General features: G+C 41.8%; 3 protein-coding genes across 6 annotated transcripts; 2 read left to right on the top strand and 1 right to left on the bottom strand.

The window, feature by feature from the left end:
* Positions 1–710: 710 nt before the first annotated feature.
* RB195_006471 (uncharacterized protein) lies at positions 711–10,013 on the bottom strand (the record flags this gene model as incomplete). 2 transcript variants are annotated; one of them, XM_064179564.1, is made up of 16 exons in its annotated part: positions 711–774; positions 1,363–1,469; positions 1,573–1,632; positions 2,620–2,730; positions 2,784–2,857; positions 3,208–3,396; positions 3,463–3,560; positions 3,629–3,711; positions 3,794–3,856; positions 7,537–7,608; positions 7,675–7,752; positions 8,573–8,654; positions 8,712–8,794; positions 8,896–9,021; positions 9,247–9,371; positions 9,947–10,013. In XM_064179564.1, the coding sequence occupies 16 exons, from the start codon at positions 10,011–10,013 to the stop codon at positions 711–713; spliced, it is 1,482 nt and encodes a 493-aa protein (XP_064036509.1). The 2 variants fall into 2 exon arrangements, with proteins under 2 accessions (XP_064036509.1, XP_064036510.1); XM_064179563.1 differs by having other exon boundaries at positions 9,947–9,995.
* Positions 10,014–10,052: 39 nt separating this feature from the next.
* RB195_006470 (uncharacterized protein) lies at positions 10,053–18,208 on the top strand (the record flags this gene model as incomplete). Of its 3 annotated transcripts, XM_064179562.1 has the most annotated exons (8): positions 10,053–10,226; positions 10,325–10,438; positions 10,501–10,608; positions 11,210–11,769; positions 12,327–12,396; positions 13,462–13,560; positions 17,495–17,965; positions 18,020–18,208. In XM_064179562.1, the coding sequence occupies 8 exons, from the start codon at positions 10,053–10,055 to the stop codon at positions 18,206–18,208; spliced, it is 1,785 nt and encodes a 594-aa protein (XP_064036507.1). The 3 variants fall into 3 exon arrangements, with proteins under 3 accessions (XP_064036507.1, XP_013304153.2, XP_064036508.1); XM_013448699.2 differs by lacking the exons at positions 13,462–13,560; positions 17,495–17,965; positions 18,020–18,208 and having other exon boundaries at positions 12,327–12,564; XM_064179561.1 differs by lacking the exons at positions 10,053–10,226; positions 10,325–10,438; positions 10,501–10,608; ... (2 more) ...; positions 13,462–13,560; positions 18,020–18,208 and having other exon boundaries at positions 17,639–18,010.
* Positions 18,209–19,000: 792 nt separating this feature from the next.
* Positions 19,001–19,717, top strand: RB195_006469 (uncharacterized protein; the record flags this gene model as incomplete). Its single annotated transcript, XM_064179560.1, has 1 exon — positions 19,001–19,717. One exon carries the CDS (start codon positions 19,001–19,003, stop codon positions 19,715–19,717), a length of 717 nt encoding a protein of 238 aa, XP_064036506.1.
* Between the last annotated feature and the right edge of the window lie 238 nt (positions 19,718–19,955).

The raw sequence follows: 19,955 nt of genomic DNA, 5'->3' as shown, positions 1-19,955 counted from the left end.
GGGTCTCTGTGTGAAATAAGAGTGAGGGACACGTTAGAATGTCCGTTTAACTTTTCCTCAAGTACGGAACGCGCCTCTTTCCATTTACACGGGCAGATCAAGAGGTTTGAGAATAACCGCCTCATCAACAAAATAGAAGGAAAAAAATGGAGCAAGAAATGTAAAGGTCCGTGTTCTAAGACCCCGCCGTTTCCGGCGAAGGAATCTATTATTTCAGGGATGAGCCAGCCAGCGCGTTTTAACACAATCTGTGTTTGCTACAGAACATCCCCTTAGAGCAGTAGTATCACCTTTTGGATGTCTTTATAAAATATAATTTTTTTAGCGTACCCATAAGCAACAAATACGATATTATCTTCAATTTAACTGAGATATAAAGCCTCGCTCCTTATCTGAAGGGAGTCTAGCTCGTAAGGTGCAGTGCAAGTGATGAAAATCCCTTCGAAACCGTCCAAAAGTGAAAGGGGTCCTTCCGTCAACCGTCCAACAGTGGAGCACCGGTTCCGAGCATCGCATGTGTGGCCAAGTTCAGGTAGCAGTCAAACACACGTAAGCGGTTCATTTACGTCCTTAAAATTAAAAAATATGCATGTGTGGTGGAGAAAAGAATAGGTTTATTTCGAACAGCGATCAACAGAAAACAGATTCAACAACAACAATATCAACATTTCGGTAGGAACAAAGGAAGTCAGATCTTAGAGATCTAATATTTACTTCTTTTTCGTTTTCAGACGATGAGCAACACGAGCTTTTTGGAATGCAGAGTCTTCAGGTCTGTAAAAAGTAATACCACATTCTTGGTCATTGTTTTCTGAGTTCTATTCATTGTGTCGTAAACAACTACGACTTTATTATAATGCAAAAAATCGTATTGAAAAAAGAATATCTTTGTTTCAACTGCTCAATAACGCTGAGGAGCAACTAGGAAATATTGACCCTACGGAAGCAAAATAGGAAACTGAAGAAGATCCTCCGTTTTGGTATTTTTCTGATTCCTAAACAGAAAAACGGAACGGCTCCAACGGAAGGTGTACCGTTTTTATCTCTCAAGAAAAAACAAACGCTGCACCAATCTATTTTGTGCAAATCCCAATATGTTCCTCGTAGATTACCACTATGTGGGGCAATCGTTACGCTTTCCTACTTTTTCTCTTCTTTTTTCTAGACAGAGATGTCTTGATTTAGGTTTAAAACATGTCGAGGCGCACTAACTGTAACGAAAATCATCATCTAAACTATAAAAATATGTTTCGGAGTTAACTAGCTAATTAACAAGATAATATTATGGAAAGGAGAATATAAAATAGAACAAAGAATATAGAGTCGCATCTATTGCACTTCTACAGATTTTTTTAAACTCACCCATGACGTGCTTTCTTAACGGATTTCTTTCCTACAGCTGTTAACGCTGATGTGAAGGACGATTTCTTTCCTACAGTAGTCTTCTTGTTCTTTGAAGTGGGAGCGGCCTGAAACTAGTTTTTGAGCTCATTTATCTCACTTTACATTGTAGTTCCATCAACTACTGCACAATAGTAATTTAGTAAAAGTGAATGAAATGTGACAACTCACTTCAATCGCAGGAAGATCCGACAACTTCAATGACTTCTTTTTCAATGGAGTTATTCTCTTCTGTAAACGAGTTATTTATTAAGTTACAAATGAACTGAGAACATAGATACAATAAACTCGAAACGAAGAATTCTACTAAATTGAAGTTGCGCATTAATTTACTAGAAAACTGAAAAATACAAAGAGAAGAAGTGAAATATCTAACAATTTGGTGATTGATGGAGTAATACTTCTCTTCGCATAACTGCGTAGCCGGCTCGAAGTTTTTGTGGAAATACATAACTTTCACTTATTAATATCATATAACTTTTCGTTCTCTAGGCTTTCACGGAACTTACTCATAAAAATGCTAGAGTTAAATAAACTGTACGTTTTCAGCACAGATCTAGCTGGATGTCTACTCACTTTGTTAAACAAAATGCGAAGAAAGTAAAAGGAAAAATCCCGACATAAAAAATATTCATGCCGCCCTAAAGCTCCATGCTTTTTTATTCCTCAAGAAATCCATAAATTTACAGCTTGATCTGCTGCGGAAGGACGCGGTCTTTTCAAGCGATCGAATCCCTAGACGATTTTGTAGCATTCATTAAACACGAAGTTAACGTTTTCAGCACTATATTCCTTGTTTAGCATGTTGCGCCCGTCATGCATTTAACACCTTCGAAGCGTTGTATTAAGCGCAGTATGTTCATTTCTGTAATGAAAACCGCATACTTTTGCAGCAAAAAGTCTCACGCCGCTGTAAACTGCCACTCCAGACACAAGCAGATACTGTGTCACATGCGAGTTCGTAGCAAAAAGTGTATTTTTTAAGTAGCAATTTTGTAAAAAAATAGTTACACTACAAATATTCAAAAACTGTTCTTATCTGCCTAATTCTGATGATTTAAATGTAAGAAGTTCGAATACATAGAAGTAGATGCTCAATAAGCGCAGAAAGAACATTTGTAGAAGTTAAGAGCAGCAAATTTAGTTAGTAGTAACTAGGAGAACTAGTTTCCATTCACTTCATGTGTTTCGAAGAACTAAGAAAAACAAGCCGTTCACCTTGAATGGTGTCTCGACTACGGCGCGCAGCCGTCTGTTCTTGCCTCGTCGAGCCCTCTTTGCCTCTCGCGCTTGATACGCCATCTCATGTTCCAACCGGATCTGTTCCGGCTGCAAGAAGGAAAACTTGAAATGAAGCGAAGAGGAGATAGAGGTTAATCTACCGTTTTTTCGGCTTGTTTTCGTTTCATTTCCTCCTTCCTCATGGCTTTCCGTTCTGCACGTTTTCGTTCACGTTCTGAACGTTAGGAAAAATATGCGTACATTCACATTCTTAAAAATGAACATTGTTTAGAAAGTTGGGAGATGTACGGTGCGAGAGAAAAATGCTGATTGGTCAGTCATTTACCTTTGTGCTGAAAGGGTAAAGCTCACAATTACAATTATCCCGACTTCCTAGTAATTACCTAGATACACTACTGAATTCAGGATTATTTTAAGAAATCACTCTAATACTACAGCACTAACGTGGAAGGATTAACTGGTATTCTCAAAGCGCTCATCTCCTCATAGGTGGATCTCAAATCCATTGATCCCGTCAAAAAAAAAGACAATGCAGAGAAATAGCAGCATAATTTGGAATACTACCTCCTTCTGTCGCTTTCTTGAACCAAACACGTCCTTCCCGTTCTGTAGTCCCCGTCTCCAGCTTCTCCTCAGTTTTCTTCACGGCTGACTCGGCTAATCGTAACTCTCTTTCCTCTTTTTCTTCAAGGTCAATTTGATGGATTGAGTCTTCTAGTGCATCAATGCGTTGTCGATATGCTTCCACAACCTCTGAAATGCTCGAAATGAAATTCGAGGAGTTTGTGCACAAGAAGTTAAAAAAAGCAGCTGTTTTACCTGGTGCGACTTGACGTTGTTTGAGACTACGATCTGGATTAGTGCTGATAATTTCTTTCAGCAGTTTCCGTTCATCTTCGCCAACAAGAGATATTGATCTGAACAAAAGATACCAATATCTGTATTGACTTACAAAAGTGAAACAAGAAACCAAAGAATGTCCTACCGTCCGACTCGCCCTGCTCGAGCCGTTCGCCCAACTCTGTGAATATATTGTTTGATTGTTTTTGGCATGTGCATGTTTATGACCTGAAGAAGGAAAGGGAAAATTTGTTCACAGGAGCAACTATATGTTACAGGTAAACACGTGGTAAGTAAATATGGCACCAACTGTTTGCACTCCTTCGATATCGAGACCTCGAGAAGCCAAATCGGTCGAAACTAAGACGTCGATCTAAAAAAAACTCTTATAGAATGAAGCTCGCTTTGCATGGTTCCTAAAGTGAACACTTAAGTTTGAAATTTCTTGGAGAATGAGGAACAATAAGTAATGAGATAAAATAACGTGATGTCCTCTTACAGAGTAACTACAAAGTATGCACTACACGCAAAAGCATTTCTCTGTCCATGCACTTTTACGAAAGAATTTCAGTAATGCAAAGCAGAGCCACAAAAAAGAGAATGATTTTCTCCGATTACGACTATATGACTTGTATGATTGACTGATTGAATGACCCATTGAATTAATCGCTCTCATTCATGAAATTTTGTATTCTTTGCAAATCGAAAATTTATAGAAAGTAGAAATAGAAGGACATAGAAAGAACAATCGCACTTACGCACTGACTCATGAAAAGCAAAAATAATACATACCCTTTGTTGCAGTCCCATATGGAATTTGCATCCCAGTGTATGACGTGTTTCATTGGTATTCACGTAAGGAGCATTCGTGCGTATTTAACCCGCGTATAAAAATGTGCTCCTATTTCGTTATTACTCGTATGAACTTACCAAAAAAATTATGCAATTTGTATGAAATATCATTCATGTGCATACTTATCCCAGGTTCCTAATGAGATGGCTGGCTTGAGTGTCAAACCTCATTGATTACGGCAGCATAATAGTTTACGCATTTCACTTCAAAATTTCATGATAATTAGCTGCAATTATAACTGAGCGTTTAAACAGTACTATCATAGAGTGAACAAAAATCCGCAAATTTCACAGACACCTCGGTTTGCGGTCACAGCAAATACAATCCAAATCCAGCACTGGTCACACATGAGAATATACTCATATTTACACACATAAACTAGATTCATTTAGTCAAGCTAGATTTTTCTTTTCATATCCAAATACATATTGAAGGTAAAAACCTAGTTTGACTGAATATAATGTGTATCAAACGGTGAGCTATCGTGCAGTGCTAACCGTACCAAAGAGAGTTTCTAGGCCATTGACTTTCATCCATACATTCCACTTTTCTTCGTAAATAAAAAAAGCGTACTAAAAAGTACTCGTTTTCCCCACCTATTCGAGCTCCTTGTTACTGCCTTAAAGCAGCATACCACGAATCCGACATGGTGAGGTAAGCAGCGGAAAGTGCTAGAGATAGGGTTGTAGATTGCGGGTTCCGGAGTGGTTCCGCTCATCTCTTCCTAATCGCCGGATAACAACGGCGTGGAAGACGCCGTTTTCACGACCATTTCAGTTGCGGCGCGCCACCCTCGCGTCGCAACTACCTGCGAGCGGTCGAAGATCAATGATGTCTCATCAGCCTCTTCAAGTGAACCAACGAATAGACTGCTAAGGGCACCAGAACGTGTACATAGGAGAGCGTCCTGACGCACCTCATAGGAACTTTTTCCGCTTTCCGCGTCTTTTTTACGACGATTAGGGAGAGACGAGCGGAACTACCGCGGATCCCGCAATCAACAACCTCATCTCTAGCTTTTCCTAAGTATTGCATCACCATGTCAGATTTGTGGTACGCTGCCTTCAATAACGCCTAGCTTGAAAGTTCGAAAACTGCTACAGTAACAATTAATTTTAGCAGCACATTCTGCTCTTCCAGTAGTAGCCATGCAGAGTAGACGGATAAATCACTAGACCGAGCAGTTGTTTACACAGCCAGGTAATTCTTTAGCGCATAGGAGTGACGAGATGAAATAGACAAAAGTTGTTTTAATGCCCTTGCGGGTGTAAAGAGTTGCGCGTCGGAAAAACTGATCAACTCGCTGCTTCTGATTCTTTGTATTCTAACTTCGAATGAAGATTTCATTTTTTCGGTCTGATCCTAGCAAAATACGTACAGAACTGCACCTGTTGGTGAACAGAATACAATTTCGAAAATTCCCACAAGCGCTGATGTATGTAGCGTGTGTATTACAGCGGTTTCAAGTAAATTGGACACCTATGGATTCAAGGGATTTGGTGACGAACTGTAAATAACAGACGTGTGCCCAAGATTTATATTTCCAGTAAAATTCAAGAAATTAATTTTCATTTCCTAGAAATACCTTTTTGCATCGAAAATGACTCAAAACTGTCCTCGCTCAACACCTCAGAGTAGATCTCCTCCTTGGACTTTTTCAAGCTCTACTTCCAAAGCAAGCCGTTCATCTTTCACTTCACAGATGGGGTTTGTTTCGTCGTATTCACAAATAAAAACATTCTTCTGCACGTGGTTGCCACTTCTGCCCGGAATTTTTCATGCTAACGTATTGCACTCTCTAAATCTGGCCTTCTCTGGGAAAGTTATTTTTCTTACACCTCATCTCGATAAATGGCGAACCACACGATCAGTTCAAATTACGACCGTAGGAAACCAAATACTGATGTTATTGCTCTTCTTTCCTTCTTCGCTCTTTCGCTGCCGCCCGTTTCAGGTTTCTCAACTTTTGTATAATAAAAAGTTCGACCAGCTAATTTAGACAGGCTTTTCGCAGAGAAATCGCCCTTCTTTCACTTATGTTGGTCTTTCGCTTTTCTTTGTTGTAAAATACTTAGAAGATACAACGCTTTACAAAGACGTTCAACATTGCCTGGGGTGGAGAACAATCCTTTCCAGCATCTAACGCAGACATAATCGTTTAAACAATTATATTTTTATATTCGACTGTTTTTAAGTTACATTTGCTCTGTAGACGTAAAAGCACCTGTTTGTATCTTTCCACTCTTATTTCTGAAAGGTGATGAGACGAAAAAGCCGTTCCCAATCAAGTTAAGCAGCACTACGCTTCTCGTGAATATAATCTTGAAAAAGAAGAGTTTTCGCAACATTTTCCTTATTAAGTTTTATTCGAAAGAAAATCGAGAAAGAAGAAATTACGCGACAATCTGATAAGTTGATACGCGAGCTGCTACACGCATCAATAGGCAAATTTCAATGAAATAAAGAAATATAGGAAAAAATTGTGTGCACAATTTTTTGGTCGCTATTTTTCATTAGCTGAGCTTGCGACTACTAAAACATAAAGCGATCAAAATGCTGAAATCAGGGCGCTGAAGCATGTTTGACGAATTGGACTATTTCTCAAAGAACTTATTGTATCATTATTATATTGTCATTCTCCAGTGAGAGAAACGGTGAAATGTGAAGAGCAAAAATGCATTGTTTAGCCTTCCTAGTTCCTATTCCTTGATTACAAGAACAATGTTGACAAACTCTTTAACCCATGTAGTCGCCGCAAAATGTATGAAACAGAGGGAGCGCGATACGATACATCTTTGGCTGGGACAAAGCTGAAAGAAGAAATGGTATGTATCAAGCCAAAGGAAAAGTGCTCTGCGCAGATGCGGCGACTACATGGACTACCCGGAGGAACACAGTCGGTGGCACTAGAACAGATCAGACCAGCTGTGTGGAAAGTTCACGGTTAGTTCTACTAAAATTTTCAAATGGTCTCCTTGACAAACACTTGTTACGCTTGATATCCAACGTATCAACAAAAATAGACAGCGTTTGACAAGTGCATTGCACGAAAAACTGTTCAAATACAGACTCGCAATTTTCTAAAACAACTGAGGCGGTCGCTGAGTCATGGCCTAGACACATTAAAAAACAAAGCTACCTTCAATAAAACAAAAAAAAAAAATCGGCTAATACAATACAAAAGTATTGTTATGAATTACCTCTCTCCGTTTAAATTTAGACAAAGCGTCGATACGTTGAGCTTGTGAAAGAGAAGAGTGCATCTGTCCTACCTAGGTGTAAAGGAAGTACAAAACCGAAACGTCTCAACTGGAAGATGAAGAAAAATAAGAACATACTTTCAGTCCTAGAAGGCCAAGAAGGATGTGCATACGTTGACAATCCTTCTTCATCTTCACAAATATTATGGTATTTTCCTAAAATGATTGTAAATTTTTTGTGCAGAATGAAATACTTTATATTTATTTTATACTTTATACTACGAAATACTTTATATTTATTTTTTTATTTTTTTAAAATATTATTTATTTACTTTAAGAAAAAATACACAGTAGATGACATTGAGCGCAAACATTTCAAGGCAATTTTTACATTTTGAAGCAGGAGGCTACTACGATTTAAAGTGAGCTTTATTCGTTGTGGTTATTATTAACACCCAAGAAAAATCATAGATCACTTCGAAGCTCTTTGATTTCGAAGTTAAAGCGAGCAAGCAGTCTACAGTGCGTGTACAGTACCTATGTCGAGCTGTATTCTATCGTCCTGATACGTCACGTTCTCGCCAGAAAGGACCACTAGTACTCTGCCTTTCCATGCATGCTGAGTGATATAAAAGCAATCGATAGGACGAAGGCGCCGATATGACAATTGGGACGTTTCTTTTATTGTTTTCGGAAGTTTTCGTCCTTTTTTGTCCAACCGCACCTGATTATTAGGATTATTTTGTGGTGCACAAGTCTTTTATGTTTGCATCAGCGCCAAGACGATTATCGTCTCATCGATCGGCGAGTGTAGAGAAGAACAATGTCAGTGTTCGTTTTCCCCAAGCACGCAACGCGCGGAGCCGACAAAACTCATGGAGTATATGTAAATAAATCAAAAAGATACGAGATATGATGCAAAGGATTTCCTTAGGAGGAAGCTGTTCCCGTTTCTGTGTCTGCTAGTCGGAACAAGACTTTTTGTAGATGTTAACCACTGATCCGAAAGGAATGTACACTGTTCGATCCAATTCACCTGGAAGGTCCGGGTAACGAGCGCAGAAATTATGGCTTCACGGTCGACCTCACGCCCTGGACGTATCCGGATGAATTCTTGTCTGAAATTAGTTTTTCTAGTTACTACAGTAAAGCGTTCATCGGAGCCTATTTCTCACCTGAGTTTTAACGCAGTTTCCGTGTTCTCGTTTATGAATATCTTTACTGGCTTCTTTAAGGACATCGATGCCAACTCATCAATCTACAAGAACCAGCTATAGGAGCGAGGGAAACCGGGCGGGAAAGCTTTCATCCCCCTGCACTCGGAGAAGTGCACTCGTCAACAAGTGAGGAAAGCCTCACTTGGTCTGTCATCGTCGCCGAAAACAACAACGTCTGTCGGTTTGGCGCGCATAACCGGATCAGCTCGTTCATTTGGTCCTTGAACGCTTCCTCAAGCATTCTATCTGCTTCATCCAGAACTAAGACCTAGAGGAAAATGAGTCAAAAAGCTACGCAGTCATTAAGGATCAAGTGTTTTATGTGGAAGAGTACGAAAACTGGAAAGTTTGAGTGAAATTAAGAACGCTTTTAATTGCATCATGGGCGAGTAGAAACCTACTGAGTCATAACACCCAAGCAATGAGAGGAAATTATTGCAACCATTTTCTAACAAAAAAAGAGTCCAAATATTCAAACTTATAAAGACAGTACCTCAATGGTGTTTAGCGAAAAGGACGGCGAATTGTGCAAGTGATCGATAAGTCTTCCAGGAGTGGCAACAACGACATCAGGATTCGACCGTAGGGCAGCTTCCTGCGTTTTTAGATCCAGACCACCTGAAACCAATCAAATAAATGGAATGCAGTAGTTGCGACATATTTTAAAATCAATTTCTAGAGCGAGTTTCATCTCCCATAAATTAAGCGGATGATTATCGAAAGAAAAAGGCTGAATGTCTGCTTCCGAAAAAAAGTGGAAGGAAAAGAGAGTACAAATATCTGCCTTCCACAGAACACGTCTTCGCGGACATGGAAGTACATGCAGACTTTTCAAGGTAACAAATGACAAAAGCAAGCATTTAAGACTTGCAGCAAAAGAAGTTCATTGAGAAAAAAATCCTCTACTTGGAACGCAAATCATCATAAACAGGAAGAATGACCTAAAATGAAAGTGAGGCATAGCATAGCACCGAGGAAAGAGCGGTCCTCATGTCAGCCACGCGGGCACATCTCTGCTTGACAAAAAAGTCTTACGCTCCGACCGGGCGTCAATTGAACGGGAAACCTGTATTGGACCGGAGGACACAGTCGACGAGGCGAAAGTGAAAATAGGCCGCAGCTGGGCGTGGCGAGCACGTCTTGCGTTGCTTGCGTCGCCTTCAGCTAGACGTACGTTGGCTTATCTTGGATACCTATAACCCACACTTCAAACACGGCTATTAATTCCTTTCTGGACTTCATTCTGTACTGCATTAGCATTCTAAGCTAATCATGTCGATCGAAAAACGACAGCGAGTTATGCTCACACTTTGCCTGATATTCGGGCTATGGCACATGGGCACACAGTGGACTACTACGTTACTATCGTTCCTACAATGGGATACTGTTGAAGTGATGACTATAGTGGATCTAGGATATATTCAAGCCTTTGGCAGTGTGTGCAATGCGATTGGAGCGCTCGCATTCGGTCAGGTCCGTCAAATTCAATGGCTTACTTTTTTCCCTCATGTTATGAGATTCTTAAGATTCTTTCACGGTTTCCTTTGGACAATTAAATGTGACATGTTCAGATGGCTGACTCTGCCGGACCAAAGGCAATGTTCATGTTGTCATGCCTTTTCACTGCTATTTATTATTCTGGCATTTCTATTGCTAAATCCTGGTACGGATTCTTCTTCCTTCAGGTTTGGAAATTGATACTATTCCATCTATTAGATTCGTTCTTCTCCACGAAAATTATCTTAAGATTCTACGTTTTGGATATCAATTAGATGGTACCACTGAGATGTACTTGGCAACGGTCACTACTGAACGGGAGAGGACAGGAGCACTAATGAAGCTCACATTCCCTCAGGTGTATAATTTTTTAAGTTCATAAACATACGACTAGACAATCAATCCTGGAGTTATTAGCTGAATTCAACTAACTCGTCTCAGCAATTTCTCCTTCCTTTTCAATCAAACCTGTAGGAAGTGACAAATTGAAGAACCCAGCAAACCTGATTCGCTTAGTACCGCAGTACCAAGGTTAACTCTTTTTTTTAATTAGAAGGACAGTTCAGAAAGTTCGCCAGTATGAGCTTCACTTCTTATTTAGTCTCACATTAAATGAATCCAGAGAATACGAGAATCTACGAATAGGTCTTATTAAAGCTGGTCAGTTGCCTTAGCAAGTCTTCTTGGTCGACGACTGCACGCTTAGGACAAGGAGATTTGTTAGCCACTGCCACAGCCCGACTTGTCTCTGCGCATACAACGGCAAGATCTGGTTTTTGATGACCACCAGCTAAGGTGACGCAATGGATGCATATTCGTAGTCTTCCCATAAAGTTACCGCGATTAAAAGTAGGAGTGCGAGAAAAACTGCTTCGCAGCAATACAAATTTGAGAACGGTAGTCACGCGAACACACTCAGACCCCCTAAGTCAACAATCGAGTCAATCGTTCTATTTCAGGCGATGGCCATGTTCTTCGGCCCGATCATCGGCTCGAAAATCGCTGCCTATACCTCGCTTCGGATTTCGCAGTTCATATGTGGTGCTGCGTTGTTGGCTACGTTAATGCCCGTACTTATATTCTTTCTCCCCACCACTCATTCTATTCCACGTCTGGCCACTGCTCGACTACGACCGCAAGACTACTGGCCGATGATCACTAAGAACACAGCACTGAAAGAAGGGCTTATTCTCCGAGCGCTGATAGTTTCATCATACGTTTGTTTCGAGATGATCTCACGAAACTTCCTTCTACGCTCCTACATGAAAGACACAAATGACTCTGCCATAGTTCTATTGGTAATGGCTGTTTCTTTGCTCGGTGTGCAGTTCGTCATATTGCCGATTTTACAAAGGAGGGCAAGTCCCCGGACCCTGCTTCAAGTCGCCATGATAGGCCTAATTCTCTGCTATTTCGCCGTTTCATTCACGTCCACATTTGAACAACTTCTCGTCATTACTGCTATACAGACGGGAGCATATGCTGTGGCGTATGCAGAATCCTGCACTCAGATCACCAGGTAGGTATATTTAATCACTTTCCACTGCTTCACTTTTCAAAGAGGCTTGAGGCTTTTCAAATGACAATGGTTCAGAAGTTGGAAAAAAAGTTAGAAGAGAGCGAGTTGTACCTGTTCATCTAATCTAGCTTTTCGGATCCAACCTGAAACCGGATAAATGCAAAATCACTTTTCGACACGAAAAAGTGCTGCCCAGAAATGACGCTCAGAAAAGTTTTCTAACCTAATTCGTGAACGAAAAAAAAGCGACTTAAATAATTCAGTGGTAGAAAATAGCCACAAGGTAGAAACTACGCGCTTATATCGAAAGGAAAAACAACAGTTTTGAATGTGAATCAGTTTACTTTCTCTTAGAAAGGTGTGCGAAGGTAGCGAACAAAGGCTAACAGCACAAAAACAAAATAATCGTTCATTCCAATCCTTCCAAGAAAGACAAATATGCTGATTTATTCTGATGGAAAAGTTGCATTCATCGCCTAATTTCAGTGCAACCTCATCTTTACGGATGTTTCCATCTTTTCGATCTTTTACTTCCCTTCTTTATCTTATTCTTCCAGCGCTGTCGAAATCACCGATCTCGGCAAGGCGACGGGACTTGCCTCTACGGTCCAGTGGATCTCCCACTTCGTGCTACCCATATATGCTTCCCATCTAGTGGAACATTATCACTTTACATACGCCTTCTACACATCCACCATTCTTTCTATCATCGGTCTTGTTTATGTTTCTATATTTGCGAAAAACACCAACAACAGGTTAGGATCTCTTCTACCAAGTCTTACTGTAACCTATTGAGTCGTGATCGTACTTAATAAATATTTTGGAACTAATCCTCAAAGCGTCCACAAAAATGAATAGAAAGTTGAGAACCCGACTATAAATCCACAAAAGAGTTTTAGATAATCGATTTCTTAAAACACAATAGAAAAATAATCTTGTAGACTTGATTCATATCACCTCATTTTCTTCTCAATTTACATAACACAAAAGATTCGCATTTTACTATGAGTGTTCTTCTTTTTGTGAAGAAAATCGATTTCTTCCACAACGATCACCGATTCCAAACAAGTTGCGCTGGCCACTGCTATATTGCACGCAGCATCGCTTCGAGCCGGTTCGCGAACGGGAAACGTAAAAGATCGCACCACAAAAGCTATGCAAAGACAGAGGCGTTTCGATGACACTTCGTCGAGAATGACCACGTGCAGATAACGACCACCGCCCATTATTTTGATATTTTCAAAACAGTATCTGTTACTCAAAACCAGAAATCTTAATACATGAACTCCTCTTCGCCTAAAACCCGTCCAAACATCCAGAACACTATTGAGAGAACTAAAAAAGGATGAAGAACTGCTCGTCCTATGTCAACAATGAAATTTCTCCGCTAATCTGCCCTTATGGAAGAAGGGAGGGGAGGCCGTGGATTAGCGAGAATGTAGTACGTCACATGTATTCGTGTGCAGCTATTATTCTCTCGATTACTTGTTTCTGAATGAACACAATGATGAAATACACAGCTATAAACATATTTGACTGATTATAACGTCCTCCATACGACCTTAATAGACTCACCGTGACAGAAATACTGGAAAAAAAACTTCATTTCGAAGCGTATGCTTGCATCGAAACAAATCCTAAGAGTAACTTCGTGTACTCCACAAACTATTCGAACTGTCAAAGCCTTCCTAGACAGAATTCCATTACCTCATTCCGCGAAAACGTGATGATGTGGGCCAATCGGTTGAAAGCCTCGACCTCAATATCACTGATCACATCTTCAAGAAGTGGGTGAGACAGCTCAACGTTTGAAGTAAATAGCCATTAGAAAGCTATTTTGCTACGTTAAAACTTTTTAGCTGTTCCTGTTCCTCCATTAAACCTTCAAAGGATAATCGAGGTGAATCTCATTGGCGTCCAGCGCAGAAAACGCTATAAGAACCAGTCCCCAGAAAGTGCAGTTTTGATCAGAAGTTCGGTAAACAGCGTAGTGCAGGATGTAATTCCGAAATAAGTAAATCTCTTGTGTGACGAGATCAAAAGAGCGGAAATCGAAACTAGAAACGCGGTAATTCTAACCACAGATGAATTTTAGCAGCAAATTATCGAAAATCCAAAAAGTAATTGTGACTCGACACGATACGGCCCTTGTTAAACTGTGAAAAAAAAGATTGCAGAACTACAAAGATTTTAAAAAAGAATGAGTGGTTAAAATGGCTCACAGAAGACACTGACTCGAGCGAAAAAGACAGGAGAGCAATGCATGATGACATTCTTTTAGAGAGCACATTACCTTACGTCCGAGAAATTTTCGTCCTGAACAAGTTGACTTCTAGACGCGTAGATTTCAGTGTATGCGGCAACTGATTTCACTTTCGGATCGATATAAATCCGTTTGACTGTAGCCTATATTACCACTTTCGTCATTATTAACCTTTTAGAACTCGCCACAAATCATCGTTTCCTCTTCGGTAAGAAAAAAAACTTGAACCAAAGCGAATGCGGCAGTCAACGTGTTAAAATCGAACCTTAAATGCCTCAGAGGTTCGCTCATTCTGAAAACTGGAAGTACTATCACAGGACCTTGACTGAAACCGCTGGCACCACCACGTCTTACGCAGAGGAAAAACTTATGGGGCTGATGATCATTCACGAAGATATAACTATTATTGCAGTTACTTAACATCATTACATCTTCTCGCAATTTTCTAATTGCGATTTCTAGCTGTGAGAAGGAAGCAGTTCACACCAACGCCACAATATACAGTGTCGTTCAACAAATGAGTGTTTGTAGAAGAAATAGAGTGTGTTGGTTGTTACTGCGAGAATGAACACTTTTAGTTCAAGATGCTGCCGTCAAAAGTTGCTGCCGCTTTGCTTGCAAGCAAAATCAACAACGCACAAAAGAAACACTGCACTGCAAGCGTTGCATTTTTAATATCACAACGACTACTTAAAATCGTCAGTGCGGACATATATCGATTAAAAAAGTGTAAATAGAAAGGATGAAACGTCCATCAATCCGCTTGAGATACCCCAATGCATTTGACTTCTATTCAGAATCGTTCGAGGTTTACGAACTCGCGTTTACCCTATACACTGACTTGCAGGATTACCCGATGTACTAAGCTAATGTTTTTCTTCTCCCAGACAAGTCTGATTTTTCGGTTCCAAGGAGACGAAAGGTTTGGTTAACTGAGGGGAGTTTCCAACCATAGACCGCGTTGTAGTAGCCGATTTTCTTACGGTAAAATCGAATTAAAATGAAAAACGAAAGGATAAACGGAGAGTTATCAAACTTATGTAGTAACTATAAAATGCAAAAATTCTCCTTTTCTTCGCGGAGGGAATATCATCCTCCCGAAAAGCTATTCCAAAAATAGAGGCCAAGCGATCCACTGCGGTACACAAAGCAAAACTAGCTGTTAGTTTCTATTCGCCTTGACCACAGGTTAATTCAGTTCAACGCACACCACATTCAGTTGATGAAGAATAACTTATTCATAAGTAATCTCTGCAGCATTTGTAACGTATGCCTTGCCGTGTGTTCAATCAGATGAGCGTAACCCGTGCGCATTAAACGCAGCATGCCACGAAGATGGAATATGAGAGGAAAGCTAGAGATGGAGTTGTAAATTGCGGAACCCGATTCCGCTCATACTTCTCTAATCGTCGTAAAAAATGGCGTAAAATCCGCCTCAGTTCTTACAAGCTACGTTAGAACAGTCCTCTATGTTCCACACTACTTTTCCTAGTACGAATTGAGGGTGCTCACGCTCATATTCATAAACTACATTCTACTCCTATATATTCGCCGTAGATTCCAAAATTGTCAATTTCTTATGGGCTTTAACGCACCCTCTTTCCATATTTGATATATCCCTCCTACACCTTCTTCTTCCCTCCTTCCTTCTCTCTTTCTCTCTCTCTTTCTCTCTCTCGAGTCCAGCTGAAGCCCAGTTTGAGCACATTTTCCTGTACAGATGACGACAACAGAATCTTCTACTCTTGCTCCCTTATCATCTTTAAAGGCAGCATACCACGAATCTGAGGTGGTGCAGATTTCAGGTGGAGTATCCGTATACGGGGTCGTAGATTATGGAGACGGGGGTGGTTCCGCTCATCTCTCCCTGAATCACTGCAAACAGCTGCCTCCAGAATGTTGTTTTGTACGATGCCTTCTATTGCAGCGCGCCACAATTGCACGCGTAGCGTCCCTTACTGCCTATCGGGGCAGTTCTAATTGATTTTCGACGAATCGCAGGGAGGAGGCGGCGCAAGGGGTGAAGCGTTGCAATAGATGGGGTCGTACAAAACAGCACTCTGTAGGCAGCTGTTTGCAGTGATGCAGGGAGAAATGAGCGGAAATACCCTCTTCCCCATAATCTACGTCCCTGTATACGGATACTCCACCTTAAATCCGTACCACACCAAATTCGTAGTATGCTGCCTTTAAGCATCAGTTTTGTCGGTTATTAGTGAAAGTTACCTGTGAGCGAAGTTAACGCAAGGTTACACGGAGCCCCATAGTCGCAATCTATTACTCCGTACTCTTAGAATTGAAGATTTTAACGTTGGCTAGCACGCCAACAAAATAGGATAAAATTTGGAGAAGACGGAAGAAAAGACCTTCTAACGCATAAGACAGTAGTTTCCCCCACAACCACAAGTCTCATGCAGATGAAAATAACAACCAGACCGGTTCCTCTTCTCGTGATGGGCGAACAGAAATGAAAAATACGAACATTCATTCATGCACCTTCCTCACAACCAAGACTTTCAAACCTTTCAAAAAACTTTTTAAAAAAATGTAATGGAGGATGGCAACCAGAGCACCCTACACTCATTGCAGGGTGTGAGGAGCCAATGGGCGCGAGAGAGGAAGGAGACTAGGGCGGAAACAAATACGTCTTAAAAGTCCAGAAAATCCTTCTATTGTACAGATGACAACGGTTGACAACGGTTGGTTCAGTGAACTACATTTTTACTACTAGTCCGATTCAGACCGAAAGCAAAATAACAAGGAAAGGATTCCAAATTTTGAGATGAGACTTGAAAAGGAATTTGAAACTTACGTATAGCTGCGGATATGTCGTAGAGAGAACTCGACCTTCATTATTTCTGTCTAATTCCTGAAGAACACGGATCTCCCTCACTAGAGGGATCACAGCTGGTTAGTCGCGAGGCTACGTGGGCGTCCCCGAGTGTCGGATAAGGGGCTAATCGCGGACCAAAAGCGACTTTGTACCTGCTCTGAGACGCAGGTGGATTCAGGGAAGGACTCCCTGTTTCTGATGTGCCAGGATCGGCTCAGAATACTACCGTATCCCGCACGTCGGTCCGGCCAAAAACCTGCAATCAAGTGACTGGGAGGTGCAAGGGAGGCGGTTTGGAGTCGCCTCCAATATATAAGCTCCACCTGTCCACTCCGGGAGAGCACAACGTTCCCCCAAAACTCATGGGACTAGAGGCTTGCAACCTGCCCATGGGTTTTAAATTTTTATGCAAAACACGGTAATAAGAAAGAGTTTCCTGATTCCAGAGGAAACCTTGGTACGGTAGCGCCAGGAAAGACGCGGTCGTAGGAGTCATGTAGGCTACCGAAACGGAAAAGGGTTAGGATGACGATCTGTACTTATAACGCCCAAACGCTTGCATCAGACGCGGCCATTGAAGATCTAATGATGCTAGCCAGGAAGTTTAAGTGCGACGTCACCCACTGAAGGAATACGATCGGCTCGTTGAACATCTTCATGACTGCACGAGGAAGGCTCAGAGTTCTAAAACCATCAAGAGACGCCTGTCTCCAGAAACTCTAGAGTTGATACGTCAGCGTGGAGCTGCACGAGCAGCAGGCAACCAGGAACTCATGCCCGAGCTCGCAAGGCTTTGCAGAGAGGCGATAAAAGAAGACCTCAAAGAGAGAAGAGCAGAAGTGTTGGCTGAAGCTGCAGAGGCAGGACACAGCATTCGCTACGCCCGTCGAGACTTCGCCAGTCACAAGACGAGGATGACTGCTCTCCGGAACCCAAATGGAGCAGCCATAGCATCGAGAAGGGGAATGGAGAAAATCATCTACGAATTCTACTCCGATCTCTTCGACAGACATGTCCACTTGCCTCCTCACCATCTAAGGGAAGACGGACATGTCATTCCTGAGGTTCTCCCGTTCGAAGTACGATATGCTATCATGTCGGTAAGAAATCGTACGGCACCCGGTCCCGACAGGATAAAATCTTGACAACTGAAGAATCGTCCGCCAGTTCTTATCAACACTCTGGCGAGACTCTTCACTCGTTACCTGTCGGAATGCAAGGCCCCAAGCAGTGGAAGACCAGCGAGACCGTGTTGCTGTATAAGAAGGGAGATCCAAATGACATCAGCAACTATCGCCCAATCTGCCTACTGTCCGTCATCTACAAACTCTTTACAAGAGTGATCCTTAATAAGATTGAAAAAGTCTTGGATGAAGGACAGCCATGCGAGCAATCAGGGTTTCGAAAAGGAATCAGCACGATTGACCACATTCACACTGTTTCGAATCTGAGGTGGTACGGATTTCAGGTGGAGTATTCGTATAAGGGATAGTAGGTTATGAAGAGGTGGGTTATTCCGTCCATTTCTTGCTAGTGGGTGTAAAAAACGGTCCGGAAGATGCGGCGTGTGCACACGGCTGACGCAATCCAATGGAACTCGTTGTGGAAAATAGCGCGCCGGAACGTTCGAAGCCATATCTTCTGGGCCGTTTTTACGGCAACTAGGAAGAAATTGACGGAATCCCCCCTCCCCTCCTTAATCTACGATCCCGTATACGAATACTCCACCTGAAATCCGTACCACCTCAGATTCGTGGGGTGATGCCTTTAAAGAAGGCTTTTGACTCAATTGAGACAGAAGCGGTCATGGAGGCCTTGGAGAACCAGGGTGTCCCTACTGAGTACATAAAGATACTTCGAGAGTTGTACAGTAACTTCACGACAAGAATTTCGCCATTCTACAAGAATATCATCATTGACGTGAAGAGAGGGGTACGACAGGGTGAAACAATTTCACCTAAAATATTCACGACCACCCTCGAGAACGCAATGCGAAAACTGGAATAGGACGACATGGGATTGAAGTTTGACGGTCGGCAGCTACACCATTTGCGCTTTGCTGATGACATCGTACTGATAACACCTAGCATCAGCCAAGCGGAACGAATGCTGACCGAATTCGACGAAACATGTGGATGCATCGGTCTTCAGCTGAATCTACAAAAGACGATGTTTATGCGGAACGGATGGGTCTCGGATGCCCCATTCACGCTCAACGGAACGAACATATCCGAATGCACCAGCTACGTTTATCTGGGTCCGGAATTGAATTTGATGAACGACCTGCCCCCGAGCTGGGCAGGAAGAGAAGAGCGGCTTGGGGCGCGTACAAGAGCATCGAGGATGTAGTGAAGAAGACCAGGAACACCCGGCTCCGTGCTCACCTCTTCAACACCACCGTACTTCCTGCTTTGACCTATGCTTCAGAAATCTGTGCACTTCGCAAGCAGGAAGACATTGCGGTGAGCGTCATTAAACGCTCAATCGAAAGAGTGATGTTAGGAGTATCCCACTTCACGCAAGTGAGGGACGGGATTCGAAGTTCTGTCCTACGTCAGCGATTGAGGATCAGAGAAGCTGCCGCATTTGCCAAGTGCTGCAAAATAAGATGGGTCGGACACGTGATGCGCTTCAACGACAACCGTTGGACCTGGGTTCCACAGGATATTAAGCGCACTACAGGAAGACCGCCGACCCGATGGTCAGACTTCTTCACAAAGTCTTTGAAAGAAAAATACGATGCTCTTCGTGTCTTACGCGAAAGAAGAAACCATTGGGCGACTCTGGCACGTGATCGGGACAAATGGAAGGACTACTGGCGCCCGCTCGACCAGTTCGAAGAACGACGTTAGTCAAAGTGATCAAGGTGAATTTCTGAAGAATGATATAGGCTTTGAAGTGAGATGGAAACGTGATCTGTGGAGAAAACAGTGCAAAATTTAGCACGATTGAAGATGAAACATGAACTCTTGTGTGTTCTTAACCTAGTTTCAACAACAATTAAGACATAACAACACACCAACCTTTACAATACTTCACTAGTTAGAAGCCCTTTGATGTATATAACATGTTCCCACCACTACAAAAAAG

Source organism: Necator americanus, chromosome I (assembly GCF_031761385.1).
Source record: "Necator americanus strain Aroian chromosome I, whole genome shotgun sequence".
Classification (NCBI taxonomy): domain Eukaryota; kingdom Metazoa; phylum Nematoda; class Chromadorea; order Rhabditida; family Ancylostomatidae; genus Necator; species Necator americanus.
This window is presented reverse-complemented; position numbering and strand designations above follow the sequence as displayed.